Source organism: Salmo trutta, chromosome 12 (assembly GCF_901001165.1).
Source record: "Salmo trutta chromosome 12, fSalTru1.1, whole genome shotgun sequence".
Taxonomy (NCBI): domain Eukaryota; kingdom Metazoa; phylum Chordata; class Actinopteri; order Salmoniformes; family Salmonidae; genus Salmo; species Salmo trutta.
In genome coordinates, this window is record NC_042968.1 from 85,723,523 (window position 1) to 85,748,685 (window position 25,163).

The 25,163-nt window shown below is 43.9% G+C and overlaps 1 protein-coding gene across 6 annotated transcripts in view; it reads left to right on the top strand.

Annotated features, from left to right (window-relative positions):
* LOC115204539 (collagen alpha-1(XXIII) chain) overlaps positions 1 to 20,653 on the top strand; it is a 90,764-nt gene extending 70,111 nt beyond the window's left edge. For 2 of the 6 annotated variants that reach the window (XM_029770199.1, XM_029770201.1), the window contains 21 exons: positions 614 to 640; positions 4,323 to 4,394; positions 5,082 to 5,198; positions 7,993 to 8,028; positions 8,111 to 8,137; positions 8,533 to 8,586; positions 8,667 to 8,729; positions 9,888 to 9,953; positions 10,148 to 10,192; positions 11,347 to 11,391; positions 11,496 to 11,585; positions 11,704 to 11,757; positions 11,878 to 11,934; positions 13,901 to 13,927; positions 14,175 to 14,243; positions 15,009 to 15,071; positions 15,299 to 15,325; positions 16,247 to 16,300; positions 17,416 to 17,502; positions 18,643 to 18,681; positions 19,395 to 20,653. In XM_029770199.1, the coding sequence (XP_029626059.1) occupies positions 614 to 640; positions 4,323 to 4,394; positions 5,082 to 5,198; positions 7,993 to 8,028; positions 8,111 to 8,137; positions 8,533 to 8,586; positions 8,667 to 8,729; positions 9,888 to 9,953; positions 10,148 to 10,192; positions 11,347 to 11,391; positions 11,496 to 11,585; positions 11,704 to 11,757; positions 11,878 to 11,934; positions 13,901 to 13,927; positions 14,175 to 14,243; positions 15,009 to 15,071; positions 15,299 to 15,325; positions 16,247 to 16,300; positions 17,416 to 17,502; positions 18,643 to 18,681; positions 19,395 to 19,397 (1,122 nt within the window). In that variant the 3' untranslated portion in view covers positions 19,398 to 20,653. Of the gene's footprint in view, positions 1 to 613; positions 641 to 3,979; positions 4,040 to 4,322; positions 4,395 to 5,081; positions 5,199 to 7,992; positions 8,029 to 8,110; positions 8,138 to 8,532; positions 8,587 to 8,666; positions 8,730 to 9,887; positions 9,954 to 10,147; positions 10,193 to 11,346; positions 11,392 to 11,495; positions 11,586 to 11,703; positions 11,758 to 11,877; positions 11,935 to 13,900; positions 13,928 to 14,174; positions 14,244 to 15,008; positions 15,072 to 15,298; positions 15,326 to 16,246; positions 16,301 to 17,415; positions 17,503 to 18,642; positions 18,682 to 19,394 lie in introns of all 6 variants that reach the window. The other 4 variants (XM_029770200.1, XM_029770203.1, XM_029770202.1 and 1 more) reach the window with 4 other exon arrangements.
* The last annotated feature ends 4,510 nt before the right edge of the window (positions 20,654 to 25,163 follow it).

Here is a 25,163-nt window from a genome sequence, read left to right on the forward strand (position 1 = left end):
GATATTTTGTGTTTCTTCCATTTGCGAATAATCGCACCAACTGTTGTCACCTTCTCACCAAGCTGCTTGGCGATGGTCTTGTAGCCCATTCCAGCCTTGTGTAGGTCTACAATCTTGTCCCTCACATCCTTGGAGAGCTCTTTGGTCTTGGCCATGGTGGAGAGTTTGGAATCTGATTGATTGATTGCTTCTGTGGACAGGTGTCTTTTATACAGGTAACAAGCTGAGATTAGGAGCACTCCCTTTAAGAGTGTGCTCCTAATCTCAGTTCGTTACCTGTATAAAAGACACCTGGGAGCCAGAAATCTTTCTGATTGAGAGGGGTCAAATACTTATTTCCCTCATTAAAATGCAAATCATTTTATAACATTTTTGACCTGCGTTTTTCTGGATTTTTTGTTGTTATTCTGTCTCTCACTGTTCAAATAAACCTACCATTAAAATTATAGACTGATCATTTCTTTGTCAGTGGGCAAACATACAAAATCAGTGCGGGATCAAATACTTTTTTCCCTCACTGTATACCTTGATCACCCGTAGTGTTCCTATCTGATAGTTATCGGATCACTTCCTATTTGATGTAACATTTTCTAATTGTCCTGTTTTTTTCTAGGGAGACCAAGGAGATATGGGGCCCAGGGTGAGAGAGTTAAATATGTCATAATATCATTTAAATACCACCAGAACTCATTTTAGCAGCTCCACTCTCTCAGGTCAAATACAATGCCAATATGCACACGATGCATACCCTCATCCATTGTTTTAGCCTACAGTTTGTTCTGTCCACCACAGGGAGAGATATGGACCATGTCAAATCAGGAGTCCTGAAGAAAATCATGTTTCATTTGCTATATATATATATATATATATATATAGCCCCATCAGGCAACCCTACTGATTCCACTGTAACCCACAACCCAACACACTTCTATTAGAAACCGGTGTCCTGGTCTGGCTTGTTAAATTACTATTACCCTGTTATTGTATTTAAGCCCCAACTAAAATATATTCTGCTGTTCACTGTGTACATAAGTCTAGATCTCTAAAGAAAGACCCGATTACCAGCTGTCCGTGATAAGACCAAAAATAAACATGTTTTTCTGGCACTGCAAGAATGCCCTTTGGATTCATATAGTCAACAAAACTATGTGTACTGTGAGAAACAAAAAGAGAGCAGCTTCATATCGCTCTGCTCAGGCTGTTGTCTTTGATGTATCTTGGTAACCTGGCAACCTGTTTTGATTGAACCAATGCCTGAGTATATTACACATAGATTCACTTGACTGTTACCCCCCCCCCCCCCAGCCCCCCACACACTCACACACACACACTTATTTTAGCAACAAGTCTTACTGTCGCATCTGTCTTATACGGTCTGTCTTATTAATTCCTTGCCTGAGTTATCATTGCAATATCCCGTGAAACTGAACTCTGACTGGGAAGAAGTAAGGGTGTGAATGTGTAAATGTCCCAGTTAACAGCAGCTTGGTAGGAGTACATGTCACTGGAATTGTACTATACTGTAGCAGCTGTTTGGGCCTGTGTTGTGTTGCCTCTCCTGACCCTGGAAGGGAATTAAAGCTCTTGGAGCAGTGTAGACATCTGGCAGAGCCCAGTGTAGAGCACATGTGGATAACTGACCCATCGGACACTGGGCTCCTTACTGTTGTCCTCTCTGCCGGGGTCAAGGCAAGTAGCACCGCGGTTAGTCATGTTCATATATCTCTATTAAGAAGCAATTAGTTTACCATCAGTTACTCTTCGCTGTTAACATACTTTACACATTAGTTCATTTTTATATTATGTTGTTGAGGCAGATGCAATGGTGTGTTCGAGACCCCCTAAAGAGACAGATCCAAGACCGAAGACAGGGGGACCGAGTCAAGACCGAAACCGGGAGGGGGGCGAGGGGTCCGAGACCGAGTCAAGACCGAAACCGGGAAATGTCCAATTCAAGACCATGATTGTAATTGCTTCAAATCGCGACTATAATAAGAGTTCGACATGTCCAGTATTTCTGTGTTCATATTTCAGAAGAATTCTTTAGACATTTAGAATGGTGAAAAGAATGCATACTGAGGGTAAATAGACAGCCACTATAAATGATCACTGACCCAAACAGGAAAATAAATGATCACAAATCAAACAGGTTTATAAATGATCACTGACCCAAACAGGAAAATAAATGATCACAAATCAAACAGGTTTATAAATGATCACTGACCCAAACAGGAAAATAAATGATCACTGACCCAAACAGGAAAATAAATGATCACAAATCAAACAGGTTTATAAATTATGACTGACCCAAACAGGAAAATAAATGATCACTGACCCAAACAGGTCTATATTAGATTTTTAAAAAAGACAATATACACTGAGTGTACAAAACATTAAGAACACCTGCTCTTTCCAAGACATAGACTTACCAGGTGAATCCAGGTGAAAGCTATGATCCATTATTGATGTCACTTGTTAAATCCAATTCAATCAGTGTAGATGAAGGGGAGGAGACAGGTTAAATAAGGATTTTTAAGCCTTGAGACAATTGACAAATGAATTGTGGGGTGAATGGGCAAGAAAAAAAATGTAAGTGCCTTTGAATGAGGTATGGTAGTAGATGCCAGGTGCACCGGTTTGTGTCAAGAACTGCAACGCTGCTGGGTTTTTCACGTGCAACAGTTTCCCGTGTGTATCAAAAATGGTCCACCACCCAAAGGACATCCAGTCAACTTGACACAACTGTGGGAAGCATTGGAGTCAACATGGGCCAGTATCCATGTGGAACGCTTGCGACAACTTGTAGAGTCCATGCCCAGATGAATTGAGGGGGTGCAACTCAATATTAGGAAGGTGTTCCTAATGTTTTGTACACTCAGTGTATGTAACAACTTCCCCCGGTCTCCCCTAATAATACTGAGCGTGCAACTTTCAAACAATTTCCCCCATTCTTCCCTACTAGGGAATCAAGGAAATTCTGAAGAGCGCAACAAAGTTTGAGGATATTTTTCAATGAAAGTAAAGGACCTTAATGTTACTAGTGAAGTAGGAAGCCCAGGTTTCAATAGGCAATAAGTTATGAATGGGTCATGAGGGAGTGTGGATATTTGGCCTGGCGAAGTGGTTTTATGAGCTGATAATTATTTATTTTTTTACTCGGCTGGTCTCGGGAAGACATTATGAGTTTATGAGATTGTCTAAGACCGAGTCAAGACCGAGTAAAAATGTATCTGACACCGAGACAAGGCCGAGAAACTCAATATGTGGTCTTGAATACTACAACACTGAGCATATGCATTCCTGTCAATCTGGAGCCATCTCAGTCTGTCTCAAAGTTGATTCTGGCCTGCTTTCCATTTGAGTTCATTGTTTCCTAGTCGGCACTCCAAAGGGATTCTTAAGGAATAAGTACTTTAGAGTTCATAATATTAGACAGATGAGGGCACTGTTATGCTCTTTTTGTCCATACAGTCTACAGAAAGTAAACCAAATTCCAAATTTCCTTCTTTGAAAAGCAATTGAAATTTCAGTGTACTTCCTGAATTGACTGGAGTTGAATCCAACCCTGGACAACCCCAGGGAGATAAAGCCTCTAAACCCAAAGCAATTCATATTGACCACAGCTCTGACACAAACATCATGTACAAGACTGCCAGAATCTCTCCATGGATGGTCGATAATTATATGAAGTCAATCATAAAACTTTGGGACGCGAGACAACTAGGCTTCTATTGTTTGAGGCTTGAAACCAGACAGAAGGGCTATTATCTTTGTATACTCTAGTCTATAGTTATGGTTGAGTGGCTTTACACATGCTGAAACTGTGCCAACACAGATGGATCAATAACCTCAATAACACCCCTCTGTTGTCTCTCACTGTACTCACCCTCGTCTTTCATTATCCCCTTCTTACCCACCCCTCCTCACTCCTCCCTCCATCCTAACTCTTCTTTCCAACGCTGTCCAAACCTCAACCCAGGGACTCCCTGCACTTGCGGGCTCTGCAGGTCTGCTCAGTAATCAGATTCTCACGGTCAAGGTTTGTCCCACCTTCCTCACCCGTCTCTCATTGACCGGGTCCTCTGTCTCCATCCAGCCAGTCCCTTCTCTTTGCTTCCTTCTCCATCTCTCTTCTTCTGTTCAGCCTATAGAGAAAACGAGTTGCTGGCATCAGTTGTAAATGACTGTTTTACCTCTCTCTCTCTCTCGCTCGCTCTCTCCCTCTCTCTCTCTCTCTCTCTCTATAACTAATTTTATTTTACTCTGTGTCTCTGGTGGCTTCTCTCCCTCTCTTCCCTTTCTCCCTATCTCTCTGGAGTCAGATGGTCTTCCCTCGCTTTGACCACGGCTTTCTCTCTGGCGACCAGCACACATTTCACAAACGCCTCCTGAAGGTACTGTACAGTGGGCGCATCTCAGCCCTCTTTTTCTTATCTCTTCTCTTCCTTCAAGCTGGCTCACCCTCTCTTCTTCTGTGACTTTTCCTCACTCTTTTACACCTCACACATGTACAATGTTATTGGCCTCAAGCATTTCTCTGTTTGCCGCTCTGCCACTTTTTTTCACATGTCTGCTTCAAATTAGAGAGAAAATGAGTGGGAAAGTAAATTATGCCTCTTTGGAAAGTGAGTTTGAATAAATTACATTGTTTGTGGATGATAATTGGTGGAAAGAATGCCAGTCAGAACTATGCAAATTGGAGAATAAGAATAGCTTGTTGTTTACTTGACAATATAAATGGCTGATAATATGACTGTTAAACATCTTGTTTTGAATACAACCACATCTGTCATTCAACAGTCTTATAGCGTGAATGTTATGCATAGCAGGAGTTTTAGAGTTTTAGACTCACTTTTGCACATTGGTGAAGATGGTTGGCGGCAACACCAGACACTTTGTGAAAAGAGACAAAGTTTTGAATGAACTATACAGAACATTGCTCAAACTGAAGATATTGAAAGTGGTTCAATAACTTGTCTGGGGTGTCACAATACAATTGTTTTGCAACTTGTTTGATTGATAATACTGTGGGAATTGGGATTGTTACTTCATCTCATACTTCTCCCTCCCTGTCCATAAAGGGTGAACAGGGTCAGGCTGGCCCCCCTGGACCCCCGGGGCCCCCTGGATCACCAGGGCCTAGAGGACCACCTGGGAACACAGGGAAGGATGGGCCCAGAGGACCCCCTGGAGAGCAGGTACAGTAAGACAGCTCTCCTCCTCTCATCCATGTCACTACAGTCATCTCACTACATATGGTGGTAGGAGAGAGGAAAGGCCAAAAGACCAAATTAGTTGGATTAACAAATAATACGCTTTTTTATTTACTTCCATTGTCCTCCAAGAGTTACTGAATCTCCTCTCTACTTCAGTTTGCTCCTCAGTTCATGCACCTTGGTTGGAAAGCGAGGTAGCGGCAGGGATCCCTTCCGTTTTTACTGGTAGGAGAGATAATAATATATCTATTTTATATAGCGCTTTTCATTATACAGATAATCTTAATGACGCTTAAAAAACAAAAGTACATGTAGTTGTTGGTCTTCAACAGAGGCTGGCGTGTCCAGGTCACATCACACACACAGGCCAAGCCTACAATAGTCTCCTGAAAAACACACAGGCCAAGCCTACAATAGTCTCCTGAAAAACACACAGGCCAAGCCTACAATAGTCTCCTGAAAAACACACAGGCCAAGCCTACAATAGTCTCCTGAAAAACACACAGGCCAAGCCTACAATAGTCTCCTGAAAAACACACAGGCCAAGCCTACAATAGTCTCCTGAAAAACACACAGGCCAAGCCTACAATAGTCTCCTGAAAAACACACAGGCCAAGCCTACAATAGTCTCCTGAAAAACACACAGGCCAAGCCTACAATAGTCTCCTGAAAAACACACAGGCCAAGCCTACAATAGTCTCCTGAAAAACACACAGGCCAAGCCTACAATAGTCTCCTGAAAAACAGTCAAGAACTATCACGCTCCCACCCTCAGCACTCTCCTCCGTCACGATGTTCTCAGCTCCTCTGATGCCCTGAAGCAGAGTAGGGGGTCACCTCCAGTACGGGGGGGGGGGGTCACCTCCAGTACGGGGGGGGGGGGGTCACCTCCAGTACGGGGGGAGGGGGGGTCACCTCCAGTACGGGGGGGGGTCACCTCCAGTACGGGGGGAGGGGGGGTCACCTCCAGTACGGGGGGGGGGTCACCTCCAGTACGGGGGGGGGGGGGGTCACCTCCAGTACGGGGGGAGGGGGGGTCACCTCCAGTACGGGGTCCCGATCTTCAGGCCAGCCCTTGCCGTTCCCAGCCTCTCTGCAGACTCCATGGGTAGATACTCCTCAAACAACATGTAGTAACCACCTGGGTGATACCAGCGTCCGCTAGATTTCGCTAGGGTGCCAGAGGCTCACTGCACATCACTTATTGGGATTGTCCACTTTGGAGTGAGAGATCCACTCAAAACTACAGCAAGCCTCTGTGATGTCCAAGCCTGTGCTATCTCCAGTTTTATTCAAATCAAAAGCTAGCTAACTAGCTAGCCTCTGGGCTATCTTGACAAGACAACGGACTTGCCAGTCTTATGACACAGTTGAATCGTTATATAAATAATCAAAACTTACTAAGCTAACAAAAATTTAAGTTGCAAAAAAACCCATTAAAATAATAAAATATTTAGAAATTTACAGGAGCTCTCTGCCTAGGCCACCTCATGCCACCATGGCAACCACAAACTAATAATAATAAAATAAAAATGTTTTGGTGGTTCATGTAGATAGAGTGGAACTTGGACATTACCGTTAATCAGTCAAATGCAGAATAGTATCCAAAGCTAACTGTTAATTTCCTTTCACTCTCTCCATCTTTCCTACTGAATAAAAGAGAATCGAATTAATCTGTTTTATTTCATAAAGCCCTTTTTACATCAGCAGTTGTCACAAAGTGCTTTGCAGATACCCAGCCTAAAACCCCTCAGAGCAAGCAATGCAGAGGCTGAAGCTCTGATCCAGCCAGGACAGCTCTGAAATGAGGTCGATCACACCGCTCTCCGTATGCAGCAGATGTGTCAGGGTCAACAAGCACTGAGGCCATTTCCTGTTGTTGCGACCGCTGGTGGGTCTGTCATGTCATGTGATAGGGAGGGCAAGACAGACAGACAGACAGACAGACAGACAGACAGACAGACAGACAGACAGACAGACAGACAGACAGACAGACAGACAGACAGACAGACAGACAGACAGACAGTTGTCCTGATAAGTAGTTTGGCATGGATGCCAAAGTGATTCATTGTCAGAACACTAAAGATTTCAGAGCGCTATTTATTGTTGATGGAGATGTCACAAATCAATGTCATTATAAACACCAGATGTTTTAGCTTTAGGCCAGGGGTACTCAAATACTATTTGAGAAGGTTTGATCATACAAATGTCCTAGGTGGCAAAGATCCGGATGGATATGGTCATTTATCGGCGTAGTAATAAATCCCCACTTCATAACCCATGCAACCACAACTGTTCAAACCCCTCTTGTTGGCAGAGAGAAAGATGCGCAGTTCTAAAGCTAATTTCCTGCAATTCTACACATTTTTCATGTCTTATGTGTGTTCATGTGATACAAGGAGTTGAATCTTGACCGAAATCCAAAAGAATGCAATAATAATTGTGGGTCCGGATTCTGCGTCCGGATTCTGGGTCAGGATTCTGGGTCAGGATTCGGCCTGCGGATTGCCTTTTGAGTATGGGTACTGAAAGGAGGGGGATTAAGAATTATCGTTTCGCTTTTGTTGTTTGTTTTTTATACATGCAAATTGCTCTACCATCCCAGTAAGGGCAGCAGAAAGAGAAACACTTCACTAATTTACTCGAGGACACAACACAATTGATGTATTTGTATGAAATACTGCCATCTTGAGGAGTATCAATGGAATTGCTCTGCTCTTCAGTTTGATCTTACTTCACTTTTGGATGGATGATTGACCTTGAGCTTTCTTCACAGGGTCCACCTGGTCAAGATGGAATCGATGGATTAGAGGTAAGCCTTTGTTTATTTCTGATATTATAAGGTGTTCTGTATATGCCGCACATCATGCTGATAACGTGTACTCTTAACACAGGGACTGATGGGTCCTCCTGGACAGAAGGTACAATATCTACATTTCTCATGCAGACACACTTCCACACCCGTATACATGTATTATATATATGTAACTTATATCATCTGTGATTAATTCATGCATTTCAATAATCTAATGTCTTTAGATTAATTATGGAATTATGAATTTAAATTAATCTGAATATTGTACCTGTAAACTCCCCAATGAAAATAAAATAATATATATAATGTCTTGCAGGTTAATTAATATGTTCCATGAATGTAATGTCTTGCAGGTTAATTAATATCTTCCATGAATGTAATGTCTTACAGGTTAATTAATATGTTCCATGAATGTAATGTCTTACAGGTTAATTAATATGTTCCATGAATGTAATGTCTTGCAGGTTAATTAATATGTTCCATGAATGTAATGTCTTGCAGGGTGAGGATGGACAGCAGGGCATGCCTGGATCACAGGGGTCTCCAGGGTTAAAGGTGTGACATCATATTATTTCCTCCTCTTCCTCCTCTCCCTTCTCTTGCCCAGTCTCACTCTATCTCCATGTCTGTGACAGGGGGAGCAGGGGCCTGCTGGTGACCAGGGCAGGACTGGCCTTGATGGACTACCAGGGATGAAGGTAAATAGAGGAGGAATTTGGAAATGGATGTCTTGAAAGATGGAGAAAAGATTGGTGTTACATACAGCAATGACCCTGAGACATTCGGCACTATATATTGACCCACAGACTGGTTGAATCAATGTTGTTTCCACAACATTTTTATCAATAAATGTCAATGTCATGACGTTGAATAAAGGTGGGAAATTGATTGTATTTGCAATTGTTGTTTGTTGATTTCACTTTGAATTCACATTAGTTGACAAGTCATTTAAAAGTATGTTTGAACTGAAGTCTGTGCCCAGTGGGGATGCACTGGAATGGCAGGCATGCTGAGGTCTTACTGTATGTATTCACTCTATGTAGGAGGGGACAGGAGACACAGGGGGAGAAGGGGGAGAGGAGACACAGGGGGAGAAGGGGGGGAGGAGACACAGGGGGAGAAGAGACACAGGGGAGAAGGGGGAGAGGAGACACAGGGGGAGAAGGGGGGGAGGAGACACAGGGGGAGAAGGGGGAGAGGAGACACAAGGGGAGAAGGGGGACAGGAGACACAGGGGAGAAGGGGGACAGGAGACACAGGGAAGAAGGGGGAGAGGAGACAAGGGGAGAAGGGGGAGAGGAGACACGGGGAGAAGGGGAGAGGAGACACAGGGAGAGAAGGGGGAGAGGAGACACAGGCGGAGAAGGGGAGACAGGAGACACAGGGAGAGGAGACAGGGGGAGAAGGGGGTGGACAGGAGACACAGGGGGAGAAGGGGGAGACAGGAGGAGAAGGGGGGGACAGGGGGAGAAGGGGGTGGACAGGAGACACAGGGGGGACAGGGGAGAAGGGGGAGAGGAGACACAGGGGAGAAGGGGGAGAGGAGACACAGGGGAGAAGAGGGAGAGGAGACACAGGGGGAGAAGGGGGAGAGGAGACACAGGGGAGAAGGGGGAGAGGAGACACAGGGGAGAAGGGGGTGGACAGGAGACACAGGGGGAGACAGGAGACACAGGGGGAGAAGGGGGAGACAGGAGACACAGGGGGAGAAGGGGGAGACAGGAGACACAGGGGGAGAAGGGGGTGGACAGGAGACACAGGGGGAGAAGAGGGAGACAGGAGACCCCCTTCCAATACCTTCATTAATCTTTATTCATTCATTTTTTCTGTGTGTTTGTCTCTGTCTCCCTCTGCAGGGCTTACCAGGAGAGAAGGTTGTTCCTGGCTCCTATGACAACATCGGCCTTGGCCAAGTCATTCAGGTGAGTTCTATATTTTTTGTTGATCAAAAACAACATTCTGCTTTGCATTACAACCCCACCAATTCAGAATATACCATTTTATTTATTGTTAAAAGTTTCCCTCATGCCATATTTCTCTAGATATGCATTCTGTGTAACAGTCCCCTGTGCAGTGTATATTCTCACTTTCCTTTTCTACTTTTCTTTTCCTGCAGGGTCCCCCAGGGCCACCAGGGCCCTCAGGAGGCCAAGGGTCAAAGGTGAGAGTTAGTTGTGTTTGAAGAGCTGTCCGAGTGGTTAAGGCGCTGTACTGCTAATCCACTGTGCTCAGCAAACCAGAGTCCTTTAGGTGCCTTTTGGCAAACTCCAAGCGGGTTGTCATGTGCCTTTTACTGAGGAGTGGCTTTCGTCTGGCCACGCTACCATAAAGGAGTGATTGGTGGAGTGCTGCAGAGATGGTTGTCCTTCTGGAAGGTTCTCACATCTCCACAGAGGAACTCTGGAGCTCTGTCAGAGTGACTATTGGGTTCTTGGTCACCTCTCTGACCAAGGCCCTTCTCCCCTGATTGCTCAGTTTATGGGGTATGGTGTGTTGAGAAATGAGGGGAATTTTGTTATATACATTTTTGAATAAGGCTGTAACGTAACAAAAAAAAGTCAAGGGGTATGAATACTTTCCAAATGCACTGTGTATGTCGCTCTGGATAAGAGTGTCTGCTAAATGTTTCAAAGTGTCATTGTGTTTCAAATTATGTTGGCATATGCAGCAATGGAACAGTGATCTACAGTATGGCTTTGGTTTATGGATTGACAATAGGCATACAGGTTTAACAGTCTCCTTCATGTTACGTGTCTCCAAATGTTTACTTGTCGCCTAATGTTTACATGTCTCCTCATGTTAACCTGTCTCCTTCATGTTATCTGTCTCCTCATGTTTACCTGTCTCCCCATGTATCCCTATCTCCTTAATGTTATCTGTCTCCTCATGTTTACCTGTGTCCTCATGTTTACCTGTCTCCTTCATGTTTACCTGTCTCCTAATGTTTGCCTGTCTATTCATGTTTACCTGTCTCCTCATGTTTACCTGTCTCCTTCATGTTTACCTGTCTCCTAATGTTTACCTGTCTATTCATGTTTACCTGTCTCCTCATGTTTACCTGTCTCCTCATGTTTACCTGTGTCCTCATGTTTACCTGTCTCCTTCATGTTTACCTGTCTCCTAATGTTTACCTGTCTCCTAATGTTTACCTGTCTCCTCATGTTAACCTGTCTCCTTCATGTTTACCTGTCTCCTTCATGTTTACCTGTCTCCTCATGTTTACCTGTCTCCTAATGTTTACCTGTCTCCTAATGTTTACCTGTCTCCTCATGTTATCTGTCTCCTCATGTTTACCTGTCTCCTTCATGCCAACAGGGAGAGTCAGGCTCACCTGGTGCACCTGGAGCTGATGGGAATAAGGTAAATGACATGACCTGTAATGACAAATTATTCTTGTACTATGAAATCAATATGAGCAGTGTTCCTCAGTGCTATCGGCGTCATGTTGCGCCTCCTCTCTATAGGGAGCCAAAGGGGATAGAGGTGATGATGGGATGCCTGGAGTGGCAGGGGAGAAGGGAGAGCGAGGCCTGATGGGCCAAGCTGGGCTTGCGGTAAGTGTGATATGAGCTGTGTCCTGATGGATACCCAATGGGATATGGGCATGGCACAGAAGTCTACTATCCCCCTGCCTTGTAGATTTTGTCCATATAGTGTATTTTTCTCTCTTAGGGAGGTGACGGAAAAAAGGGAGAGCGAGGGGATTCAAGGTTTGAGGACAGTCTGGTCAGTAACGGTTTAGATACCAAACTTGTATCTGTTAAGTGTGATACCTCACCAAGGTCTAGTTGTGTTATATGATGGTGTAACGTCTGGTTATGTTAACACTAATGCTCTCTGCTCCAGGCCCAGAGGATCTCTATCCCAGGCCCTCCAGGGCCTCCCGGGCCCCAGGGTTACATGGTGGGTAACTGGTCCCTCTGTCTTCTTAATGATAGGGGGTCCTCTGTAGCCTAGTTGGTAGAGCATGGCGCTTGCAACGCCAGGATAGTTGGTTAAATTGCTGGGACCAACCTTACGTAAAATGTATACACTTGTGATTGTAGGTCGCTTTGGATAAAAGCGTCTGCTAAATGGCTTATATTATATACACTGCTCAAAAAAATAAAGGGAACACTAAAATAACACATCCTAGATCTGAATGAATGAAATAATCTTATTAAATACTTTTTTCTTTACATAGTTGAATGTGCTGACAACAAAATCACACAAAAAGAATCAATGGAAATCCAATTTATCAACCCATGGAGGTCTGAATTTGGAGTCACACTCAAAATGAAAGTGGAAAACCACACTACAGGCTGATCCAACTTTGATGTAATGTCCTTAAAACAAGTCAAAATGAGGCTCAGTAGTGTGTGTGGCCTCTACGTGCCTGTATGACCTCCCTACAACGCCTGGGCATGCTCCTGATGAGGTGGCGGATGGTCTCCTGAGGGATCTCCTCCCAGACCTGGACTAAAGCATCCGCCAACTCCTGGACAGTCTGTGGTGCAACGTGGCGTTGGTGGATGGAGAGAGACATGATGTCCCAGATGTGCTCAATTGGATTCAGGTCTGGGGAACGGGCGGGCCAGTCCATAGCATCAATGCCTTCCTCTTGCAGGAACTGCTGACACACTCCAGCCACATGAGGTCTAGCATTGTCTTGCATTAGGAGGAACCCAGGGCCAACCGCACCAGCATATGGTCTCACAAGGGGTCTGAGGATCTCATCTCGGTACCTAATGGCAGTCAGGCTACCTCTGGCGAGCACATGGAGGGCTGTGCGGCCCCCCAAAGAAATGCCACCCCACACCATGACTGACCCACCGCCAAACCGGTCATGCTGGAGGATGTTGCAGGCAGCAGAACTTTCTCCACGGCGTCTCCAGACTCTGTCACGTCTGTCACGTGCTCAGTGTGAACCTGCTTTCATCTGTGAAGAGCACAGGGCGCCAGTGGCGAATTTGCCAAACGTCCTGCACGGTGTTGGGCTGTAAGCACAACCCCCACCTGTGGACGTCGGGCCCTCATACCACCCTCATGGAGTCTGTTTCTGACCGTTTGAGCAGACACATGCACATTTGTGTCCTGCTGGAGGTCATTTTGCAGGGCTCTGGCAGTGCTTCTCCTGCTCCTCCTTGCACAAAGGCGGCGGTAGCGGTCCTGCTGCTGGGTTGTTGCCCTCCTACGGCCTCCTCCACGTCTCCTGATGTACTGGCCTGTCTCCTGGTAGCGCCTCCATGCTCTGGACATTACGCTGACAGACACAGCAAACCTTCTTGCCACAGCTCGCATTGATGTGCCATCCTGGATGAGCTGCACTACCTGAGCCACTTGTGTAGGTTGTAGACTCCGTCTCATGCTACCACTAGAGTGAAAGCACCGCCAGCATTCAAAAGTGACCAAAACATCAGCCAGGAAGCATAGGAACTGAGAAGTGGTCTGTGGTTACCACCTACAGAACCACTCCTTTATTGGGGGTGTCTTGCTAATTGCCTATAATTTCCACCTGTTGTCTACTCCATTTGCACAACAGCATGTGAAATTTATTGTCAATCAGTGTTGCTTCCTAAGTGGACAGTTTGATTTCACAGAAGTGTGATTGACTTGGAGTTACATTGTGTTGTTTAAGTGTTCCCTTTATTTCTTTGAGCAGTGTATAATAGGGGGATATCAAAAGCTTAAACTTTCTCTATACATATATATTCTTTCTGCAAATAACTTAGATCCTTGACAAACACTCCATAACCTCAACTTGATCTCAGAGGAACCTAGTACATCTCCAATGATATTCATGTTTTTTTTTATGCTATATGTTCTGTTACAGGCTCTTGTGATGAACAGTGTTTACAAAGAGAATGACATAACAAATTGTGTTTTTCAGGGACTTGATGGAAGGCCTGGCCCCAAGGTGAGATAGTCAGGGCTCTGATCTCCTCCTGCCCCTAAAACAAAACAACACAGGGTTCCTTAGGTTACTGAAGCTGCACTAGAATGCCCTGTCATTCCAACTTTAGCCCTACTAGATAATGAAATGCTGGGTGGAGAATAGTGAATGGAATGTGTATTTATATAAAGTCAGAGACAAGATGGATTGTAATTCACAAGGAAAAATGTAAGCACCAGCTTGAAATTGTGTTTTTGTCAATGTCTAACAGGGGGAACCAGGTGAGGGAGTGAAAGGAGATAAGGGGGATGCAGGTGGCAAAGGTCCTCCTGGGTTAAGGGTAATTATTTCCTATTCCGGCTCACTCAGACTGCATATCAGGGTTAAGGTCAATTCAGAATTTCAGAATTTAATTCAATTCAATCCATAATTTGAAATACTAATTTGAATTGGACACACCCCACAGGAAGCAGAATTAGAATTGAATTTGAGTTAAAGGAAGTAGAACTGAATGTAAATAAATTCTGCTGAGACATGAAGCATAACATTATCATTCCTTTGACTAATCTTTTACCAAAAGCATCTTACACTTATTACTGCAAAGAATACAGACACCATTTGATTACAACTGAAACATGTCACACATTATTTATTAATATTTGTGAGATTAGGTTGATTCCTTCCATTCTGTAGTGTTTGATGCAATCTGGGAAATGTATTTTATTTCATATTTAATAAGGTGTAACTGAATTATAATGTGTAAATTAATTATAAACATAAAAAAGTATCTTAGAATATGTAATTATTTGTAATTAATTTAGAGAGAATTAATCTTTAAAAGTCAAATGTTTCATCGATATGTTTTACATATTATTGGTCACATACAGTATGTCAAGATAAACATATATATTTGAATGTAGAATAAATAGTCATTTGAATTTCATAGAATTTTATTGAATTGAAATCATTTTCCAAATTCCAAAGTCATATTCAAGAATTGAATAGGAATTAAAGAACAATTCGCAACTCAATTCAGAATTGTCCCCAACCCTGCTGCATATCATATTACGGATAACATAACTGATTACACTATTTCTGCACACAGGGTACCCAGGGTCTTCCAGGTTCTACAGGATTGGTTGGTCTCCCTGGCACCAAAGGGGTAAAGGTTAGCAGCATTTTTCATATGCCCTGTTTTTGTGGAAATGGAAAGAGAATGGGAAAGGGGGATACCTAGTCAGTTGTACAACTGAATGCATTCAACTGAAATATGTCTTCCGCATTTAACCCAACCCCTCTGAATCAGAGTGGACAGGGTATCAGAGACCCTTCAGAGACATTTTCCAAAGTAAACTGCTTCTGAATGAACTTGATCATATTTAATTTCTTCAACAGGGAGAGCAAGGGTTGCCGGGATTAGATGTAAGTATGTCTAAATCTGTCACATTTCTTTGGAGGGATTTTAATTCCATAATTTAGAATTTGTATTAGGTTATTGAATTTAATATTTTAGAATTTGTATTGCACAAATTAAATAATTTAATTCATAAATGAACTTTGATTTGAAACTGAATTGAGTTAATATTGCATTCAGTTTAATCCTTCAATTTACATTTAATTGAATATTCAGTTTCAATATGGTAGATATTGCATTAATTTTCTATGTATCAAGTTTACAACTATGGTATAATTAAAGTTTATCAAAATGTTATATATTCAACTTCAGTTTTCAAATTCAGTTCTCTAAATTCAGATTCAAAACCAGAGACAACATCCTGGTACTTTGCCAGCCAGGAAAAGTAGAGGAGTACGGGTAGAATTAAATGGTGTCTGTGGTAAACAGAAGCTTCTGGCGGTTTCTGAAGGCATCATGGCATGTTTCATTTATTTCATTCCTATGAATTTGGCCGTTCAAAACGGTTCAAATTTTGCCTATTCCCCTCTATGACACAGTCTTGTGACATGCAGGATAGCTGGTTTGAACCCTGTCAGTCACAAGAGCAAGATTAGCCTTCCCTGTAGCTCAGTTGGTAGAGCATGGTGTTTGCAACACCAGGGTTGTGGGTTCGATTACCACGGGGGGCCAGCACAGAAAAACAAATGTATGGTATGTATGAAATTGTATGAAATGTATGCATTCACTACTGTAAGTCGCTCTGGATAAGAGCGTCTGCTAAATGACTAAAATGTAAATGTAAAATGTAATTAAATACGGAGTGGAACAGCTATGACAAGGCTAATCAACTGTATTCTTATGGGGGCCAAATAGTGTTTTTTGTAACACTAACAACCAACACGGTCTTTTAAAGACACTTCATTAACCACCACCTCTTTCCATGCCAGGGTTTCCCCGGGCTGATGGGACAAAAGGGGGAGAGAGGGGGCAGAGGAGACAAGGTGGGTATCAGGCACAACAGTGGCTACTGTGGCTGTGTTTATTCATCTTCTATTACCTAACATTATACATTTACATGTGAGTCATTTAGCAGACGCTCTTCTCCAGAGCCACTACAGTTAGTGCATTCATCTTAAGATAGCTAGGTGGGACATCCACATATCACAAGCAAAGAGCATTTTTCCTCAATAACGTAGCTAACTGGTGCCCCCGCACATTGACTCTGTACCGGTACCCCCTGTATATAGACTCGCTATTGTTATTTTACTGCTGCTCTTTAATTACTTGTTACTTTTATTTCTTATTCACATTTTTTTTTTAACTGCATTGTTGGTTAGGGGCTCGTAAGTAAGCATTTCACTGTAAGGTCTACACCTGTTGTATTCGGTGCATGTGACAAATACAGTTTGATTTGATTTGATCAGTAGAGTCAGAGCTAGGGGGGGGGGTCAAGTGCACGTGCTGGTTACGGGGTTTTTTTGGGGGGGGGGTGTCGAGGTGAGAAGGAGGAGGATTATTTATAGTATAATCTGGAGAAGAAATGAATGCTCGATGAGAGACTTGTCTCCTCTGTGGGTCTCTGTAACTCAGTTGGTAGAGCATGGCTCATGCTACCCTTGGATAGTAGATTTGATTCCCTGGACCACCCATACGTAAAACATGTATGCAGCCCTGACTGTAAATCGCTTTGGATAAAAGCGTCTGCTAAATTGCATATATTATTATTATTATTAGGGCTGCCAATTGATGAAAAATAATTTATCGAGTTAATCGCAGGATTTGCTTTGATTAATCACGAATAATCGCAAATTCTGAATTTGCTTAAATTACAAAAAGCATTACAAGAATAGTGACGTCTTGATTTTTTCCAAAGTAATGGTTAGCAAAATCAGGAAAATTCATGAAGCACAATTTCTTTAACATCAATGTCAACATGTTTTGACATTGCATTGTTGTTTTTATTTGTATACATTATGTATTTTGGATGTTTTCAGACTATGCAATATATATAGGTTTTATTATGCACTAAAATGACAAAAGGTTAACTTAAGTTAACTGAATAACTCTAAAAGCCCTAATTATTATATATTATTGTTTTGTCTCTCTTCTCTCTCAGGGCGACAGGGGGATGCTGGGAAAGAAGGGACTGAAGGGACAGAAGGGCGAGCAAGGCCCACCTGGACTGGACCAGCCCTGTCCTGTGGTATGACACTTCTTCCTGTCTCCTCCTCTCCACTCACTTTTTACTCTAACACTGCCTTTTCATTCAAGGGCAAACCTTTCTTTTTCTAAATAACACAATTATTAGGTTCCATTAGAGTGTAGATGTTTATAGTAATATGAGATGTTACATAATGGAAATGTTTATATATGACTGAGATGTTTGTATGACTGAGGTCAGGACTTGAGTAAGTGGCTATAGACAGACAGTGTACAAAGCACTGTATCAACTGAATAAAGGAGTGACATTTTCGGAATGGCTCTTGCTGACAGGGCACCAATGGGGGTAAAGAACACCCTGGGGAGGCGGGGCAACCCTCAGGCGCCCCTTGCCCCCTGGTATAGTATTTCTGCTTTCTTTCTTTCTGTCTTTCTGTCCCCCACCCCTCATTAACTCCATCCCCTGTCTGTCTTCCTGCTTTCTGTGATGCAGTGGTAGCCATACTTACCCCCCCCCCCAAAAAAGAAACTCGCACACTGCTCTTGCTAGTTTCCCTTTGTTTTATTCAAGCTTACGTGTTGGCCTCTTGGCCTTGGCCCGAGCTTTTAAAGGCACCTGCAACAAGATAACTCAGATATGCGAGTGCTTTTTAAAAATGTTGAGCCATACTTAGATAGTTAGACATACTTAGCCAGCAACAAACCAGCAAGACACTGGGTCTCCTAATTGGTAGTCTTATGTTAGCGGCATAACACAATAGTCAGATCCTCAAAACATGATAACCTGGGCCAGCATGTCTACCACTGCAGCGGAGCTGCCTGTTCTTTACTGTGCTGAATGTGCTCGTCCCTGCCTGTAGTCTAGCTGAACAGAAACTGTGTTTAAACTCTTATCACCGTGGGTGGGTGTGGTGTGTAATGTTGTGACATCGGTGTTGTGCTCCTCCTATGTGAAGTAATGTTGTCAGTGTTTTACGATGTTACGTCAGCTATTGAATCATGTCATGAGCTGGGATGTCACTGTTTTTAACCACTGTAACATGGTATTAGTTTAATGGATGGTTTGACAGCATGACTGCTGTGTGCTGTTAGATATCCCTCCTCCTAGCCCTTTGTTGTTACAGACCATCTGTATTCATCTATTGGCGATGCAATACTGAATGTGTTTCTTTTCCGTCACCAGGGTCGGGATGGATTACCCATACCTGGATGTTGGCATAAGGTTTGTACAGCAACACTACTTCTATGAAGCCCTTTTTGGGTGTTAGGCTGTATTAAGGTATCTGCATACTAGGTTCGGGTTTGCTCCTAGCAGAACTTGGCTAGGCAAAGTGAACATCTGTGCCTTGTTTAGTCCCTTAAAAGGCCTTTTCTTGAAAAACTAGAAAAAAGCGGGAACACTTCTGTTTTTCCATCTTGAGAAGCCGTAGTCAGTATACACTTTCTCAAAATAGTCAGAATTCATCTAAGATAACTCAAGAAATCTGTCATTAATTTTGACATTTTTGCCAAAGAGATCTTAGTCGCCCAATTTTACATCAAACTAAGATGTTTGGTGCAGTATTTTTCAATGAAAAACTGTGTATGAAAACGAGTCGTCTCTCGTTGAATGACAACAAACACTTAATTGAAGAATCCCTACTGTTGACCAATGACCGACGAAGGGGCGTAGACTTCGGCTACCGACTTTGGCTTGCCTTGAGAAAACATTTGTGTGCACAAACAGCCGAAAAAACCCTTGTTGAATACCATAAAGAACAAAAACGGCACAAAATGTTGTTAGAATGTATGCACAAACTGTTTCAGATGGGAACCATTCAGACACCTTTAGGGGTGTTTAAGAAGTTATATTTCATCTTACATAGTGTACAGTGTCATTGTACAGTATTATTTACCTGATAGTGAATGTATGTCTCTGCTCTTGCTCTTTTTTAGTGATGACTGACCCGGGACATGGGATCTGTACATATCGATATATATTTTTCAAATAAAACTCAAATGTTGTTGTTTTTTTGTTGCCAATTCTAATTTAATATATTGAGTTTTTCGTATTGGAATTTGGGTTGTGGGTCTATCACAATCCATATTTTTTACTTTTAGTATATGAAAAGAAAACTAGTTTTTTTTAGTTATGAGATTACTTAGAGGAAGGATATCATGCACACAAAGAGGGGAGACTGGTGACAAACGGAAAGCAGCAGCAAATGCACTCAATACCTACCGGATGGACAAATGTTGCTGCTTTCATCTATACGGGGAGAAATAAATAATTGATTCTGACTAACAGGCTCACTAGTGTTCCCATACTGGAGTGTACAACTCAGCCTGCACCTTGCAAATAAATCTACCCCATCACTCCTGTGACCGCTTTGCTTTGAAAGGACCAGTCCTCACTGCAGGGACCCAATGCCAGGTGCCTATCCCAACCGTAGGAGAGAGGTATGGGGAGGCACAGAGGATGGCCCTCACAGTGGAATAGGAACCACACAGACTGACTGCACTGGACAGAGACAGATGACTGGAGAGACTTGATTCAAACACCAGATCCCTCACAACAAATTATAGACAAACACTAGCTTAGATGAATGGATTTATTTCAAGTAATTGTAAATCCCTTACCAGTGTGTTATCCATTACATGAGGTTGTATGTTTTTGTCATAATGTGTGTTAAAACTAATCAGATCTGAAATGAACAAATGTTTTAATACCATGATCTTTCGATAGCTTTTTAGATTTAACCTTTGTGTGTAGTCGTTTTCTTAAATGTGTTTAATGTTTAGATCAATATTGGTTTAAAATGTTTTAGAATGTTTATAATGGTTTCAAAGTTGTTGCATCAAATGCTTTCTTGTTCCTCTGAGTGCTCTAACCAGAACACTGTAAAACTTTGTAGATAAATATTATGAAATATTCCTGTGTGTAGGTTTTGTGGAAATTCCTTAGATCTTTCTTATATTCAAGTTACATAGCCCCTGAAAAGGTTAGAGCTATTCAAACAGCCATATTTCAATTTTCATGTAAAATGAATGATAGCAAGCCTAAAAAGGTTAAGGATTTTTTACATCTGACATCAAGGTAGAAAAAAAATACATATTTCAAACCTACCAGGTGGGCTTATTGGGCTAATTATTGTTTGTTCTAGAAACATGCAGTATTTAAGTTGTCAGTCATATTAAATACTATCTCAAATGCACATTGTTGTCTTTTTAATTATGAAGTTTGAGTTGAATTTTATCTAATGTTGGTGGTAAGGTCATAGGCATTCATGGCCTGCTTCATGTTATAAGAAGCTAGCTAATTTGTTTTAGACATATAACTACGGAATACATATTAGGAATATTGTCATTCCTCCTCAGACCTCACCCCTTCCCTAGTCAAATATCCCCCCTCCCCTAGTCAAGTGTCACCCCTGCACTAGTCAAATATCACCCCTGTACTCGTCAAACCTCACCCCTCCCCTAGTCAAATATCAACCCTGCACTAGTCAAGTATCACACATCCTCCTCCGACCTCACCCCTCCCCTAGTGAAATATCACCCCTCCCCTAGTGAAATATCCCCCCTCCCCTAGTCAAATATCCCCCCACCCCTAGTCAAATATCATCCCTCCCCTAGTCAAATATCACCCCTCCCCTAGTCAAATATCCCCCCTCCCTAGTGAAATATCACCCCACCCCTAGTCAAATATCCCCCCTCCCCATGTCAAATATCCCCCCTCCCCTAGTCAAATATCCCCCCTCCCCTAGTCAAATATCCCCCCTCCCCTAGTCAAATATCCCCCCTCCCCTAGTCAAATATCACCCCTCCCCTAGTCAAATATCAACCTGCACAAGTCAAATATCCCCCGTCCCCTAGTCAAATATCACCCCTCCCCTAGTCAAATATCCCCCGTCCCCTAGTCAAATATCCCCCCTCCCCTAGTCAAATATCCCCTGTCCCCTAGTCAAATATCACCCCTCCCCTCGTCAAATATCCCCCCTCCCCTAGTCAAATATCCCCCCTCCCCTAGTCAAATATCACCCCTCCCTTAGTCAAATATCCCCCCTCCCCTAGTCAAATATCACCCCTTCCCTAGTCAAATATCACCCCTCCCCTAGTCAAATATCACCCCTCCCCTAGTCAAATATCCCCCGTCCCCTAGTGAAATATCACCCCTCCCCTAGTCAAATATCCCCCCTCCCCTAGTCAAATATCCCCCGTCCCCTAGTCAAATATCCCCCCTCCCCTAGTCAAATATCCCCTGTCCCCTAGTCAAATATCCCCCGTCCCCTAGTGAAATATCACCCCTCCCCTAGTCAAATATCCCCCCTCCCCTAGTAAAATATCACCCCTCCCCTAGTCAAATATCCCCTGTCCCCTAGTGAAATATCACCCCTCCCCTAGTCAAATATCCCCCTCCCCTAGTCAAATATCACCCCTCCCCTAGTCAAATATCACCCCTCCCCTGGTCAAATATCAACCTGCACTAGTCAAATATCCCCACTCCCCTAGTCAAATATCACCCCTCCCTGAGTCAAATATCACCCCACCCCTAGTCAAATATCAACCCTGCACTAGTCAAATATCACCCCTGTACTCGTCAAACCTCACCCCTCCCTTAGTCAAATATCAAACCTGCACTAGTCAAGTATCACACCTCCTCCTCCGACCTCACCCCTCTCCTAGTGAAATATCACCCCTCCCCTAGTGAAATATCACCCCTCCCCTAGTGAAATATCCCCCCTCCCCTAGTCAAATATCCCCCCACCCCTAGTCAAATATCACCCCTCCCCTAGTCAAATATCACCCCTCCCCTAGTCAAATATCCCCCCTCCCCTAGTGAAATATCACCCCTCCCCTAGTGAAATATCCCCCCTCCCCTAGTCAAATATCCCCCCACCCCTAGTCAAATATCACCCCTCCCCTAGTCAAATATCACCCCTCCCCTAGTCAAATATCCCCCCTCCCCTAGTGAAATATCACCCCACCCCTAGTCAAATATCCCCCCTCCCCTAGTCAAATATCCCCTGTCCCCTAGTCAAATATCCCCCGTCCCCTAGTGAAATATCACCCCTCCCCTAGTCAAATATCCCCCCTCCCCTAGTCAAATATCAACCCTCCCCTAGTCAAATATCCCCTGTCCCCTAGTGAAATATCACCCCTCCCCTAGTAAAATATCCCCCCTCCCCTAGTCAAATATCACCCCTCCCCTAGTCAAATATCACCCCTCCCCTAGTCAAATATCAACCTGCACTAGTCAAATATCCCCACTCCCCTAGTCAAATATCACCCTTCCCCGAGTCAAATATCACCCCACCCCTAGTCAAATATCAACCCTGCATTAGTCAAATATCCCCCCTCCCCTAGTCAAATATCCCCCCTCCTCTAGTGAAATATCATCCCTCCCCTAGTGAAATATCAACCTGCACTAGTCAAATATCCCCCCTCCCCTAGTCAAATATCCCCCCTCCCCTAGTCAAATATCCCCCCTCCCCTAGTCAAATATCACCCCTCCCCTAGTCAAATATCCCCCCTCCCCTAGTGAAATATCCCCCGTCCCCTAGTGAAATATCAACCTGCACTAGTCAAATATCCCCCCACCCCTAGTCAAATAGCACCCCTCCACTAGTCAAAAATCACCCCTCCCCTAGTGAAATATCACCCCTCCCCTACTGAAATATCATCCCTCCCCTAGTGAAATATCAACCTGCACTAGTCAAGTATCACACCTCCTCCGACCTCACCCCTCCCCTAGTGAAATATCACCCCTCCCCTAGTGAAATATCATCCCTCCCCTAGTGAAATATCAACCTGCACTAGTCAAATATCACATTTACATTTAAGTCATTCCCCTAGTCAAATATCCCCCCTCCCCTAGTCAAATATCCCCCCTCCCCTAGTCAAATATCCCCCCACCCCTAGTCAAACATCATCCATCCCCTAGTCAAATATCACCCCTCCCCTAGTGAAATATCACCCCTCCCCTAGTCAAATATCCCCTCTCCCCTAGTGAAATATCCCCCGTCCACTAGTGAAATATCAACCTGCACTAGTCAAATATCCCCCCACCCCTAGTCAAATATCCCCTGTCCCCTAATCAAATATCACCCCTCCCCTCGTCAAATATCCCCCCTCCCCTAGTCAAATATCCTCCCTCCCCTAGTCAAATATCACCCCTCCCTTAGTCAAATATCCCCCCTCCCCTAGTCAAATATACCCCCTCCCCTAGTCAAATATCACCCCTCCCTAGTCAAATATCCCCCGTCCCTTAGTCAAATATCCCCCCTCCCCTAGTCAAATATATCCCCTCCCCTAGTCAAATATCACCCCTCCCCTAGTCAAATATCACCCCTCCCTTAGTCAAATATCCCCCCTCCCCTAGTCAAATATACCCCCTCCCCTAGTCAAATATCCCCCCTCCCCTAGTCAAATATCCCCCCACCCCTAGTCAAATATCCCCCCTCCCCTAGTCAAATATCACCCCTCCCCTAGTCAAATATCCCCCCTCCCCTAGTGAAATATCCCCCGTCCCCTAGTGAAATATCAACCTGCACTAGTCAAATATCCCCCCACCCCTAGTCAAATAGCACCCCTCCACTAGTCAAAAATCACCCCTCCCCTAGTGAAATATCACCCCTCCCCTAGTGAAATATCATCCCTCCCCTAGTGAAATATCAACCTGCACTAGTCAAGTATCACACCTCCTCCGACCTCACCCCTCCCCTAGTGAAATATCACCCCTCCCCTAGTGAAATATCATCCCTCCCCTGGTGAAATATCAACCTGCACTAGTCAAATATCACATTTACATTTACATTTAAGTCATTCCCCTAGTCAAATATCCCCCCTCCCCTAGTCAAATATCCCCCTCCCCTAGTCAAATATCCCCCCACCCCTAGTCAAACATCATCCATCCCCTAGTCAAATATCACCCCTCCCCTAGTGAAATATCACCCCTCCCCTAGTCAAATATCCCCTCTCCCCTAGTGAAATATCCCCCGTCCACTAGTGAAATATCAACCTGCACTAGTCAAATATCCCCCCACCCCTAGTCAAATATCCCCTGTCCCCTAATCAAATATCACCCTCCCCTCGTCAATATCCCCCCTCCCCTAGTCAAATATCCTCCCTCCCCTAGTCAAATATCACCCCTCCCTTAGTCAAATATCCCCCCTCCCCTAGTCAAATATACCCCTCCCCTAGTCAAATATCACCCCTCCCCTAGTCAAATATCCCCCGTCCCTTAGTCAAATATCCCCCTCCCCTAGTCAAATAGATCCCCCCCCTAGTCAAAGTATCACCCCTCCCCTAGTAAAATATCACCCCTCCCTTAGTCAATATCCCCAATCCCCCTCCCTAGTCAAATATAACCCCCTCCCTAGTCAAATATCCCCCCTCCCCTAGTCAAATATCACCCCCCCCCTTATCAAATATCCCCCCCTCCCCTAGTCAAATATACCCCCTCCCCTAGTCAAATATCACCCCCTCCCCTAGTCAAATATCACCCCTCCCCTAGTCAAATATCCCCCCTCCCCTAGTCAAATATCCCCTGTCCCGTAGTGAAATATCACCCCTCCCCTAGTCAAATATCAACCTGCACTAGTCAAATATCACCCCTCCCCTAGTCAAATATCACCCCTCCCCTAGTGAAATATCACCCCTCCCCTAGTGAAAAATCACCCTCCCCTAGTCAAATCTCACCCCTCCCCTAGTCAAATATCACCC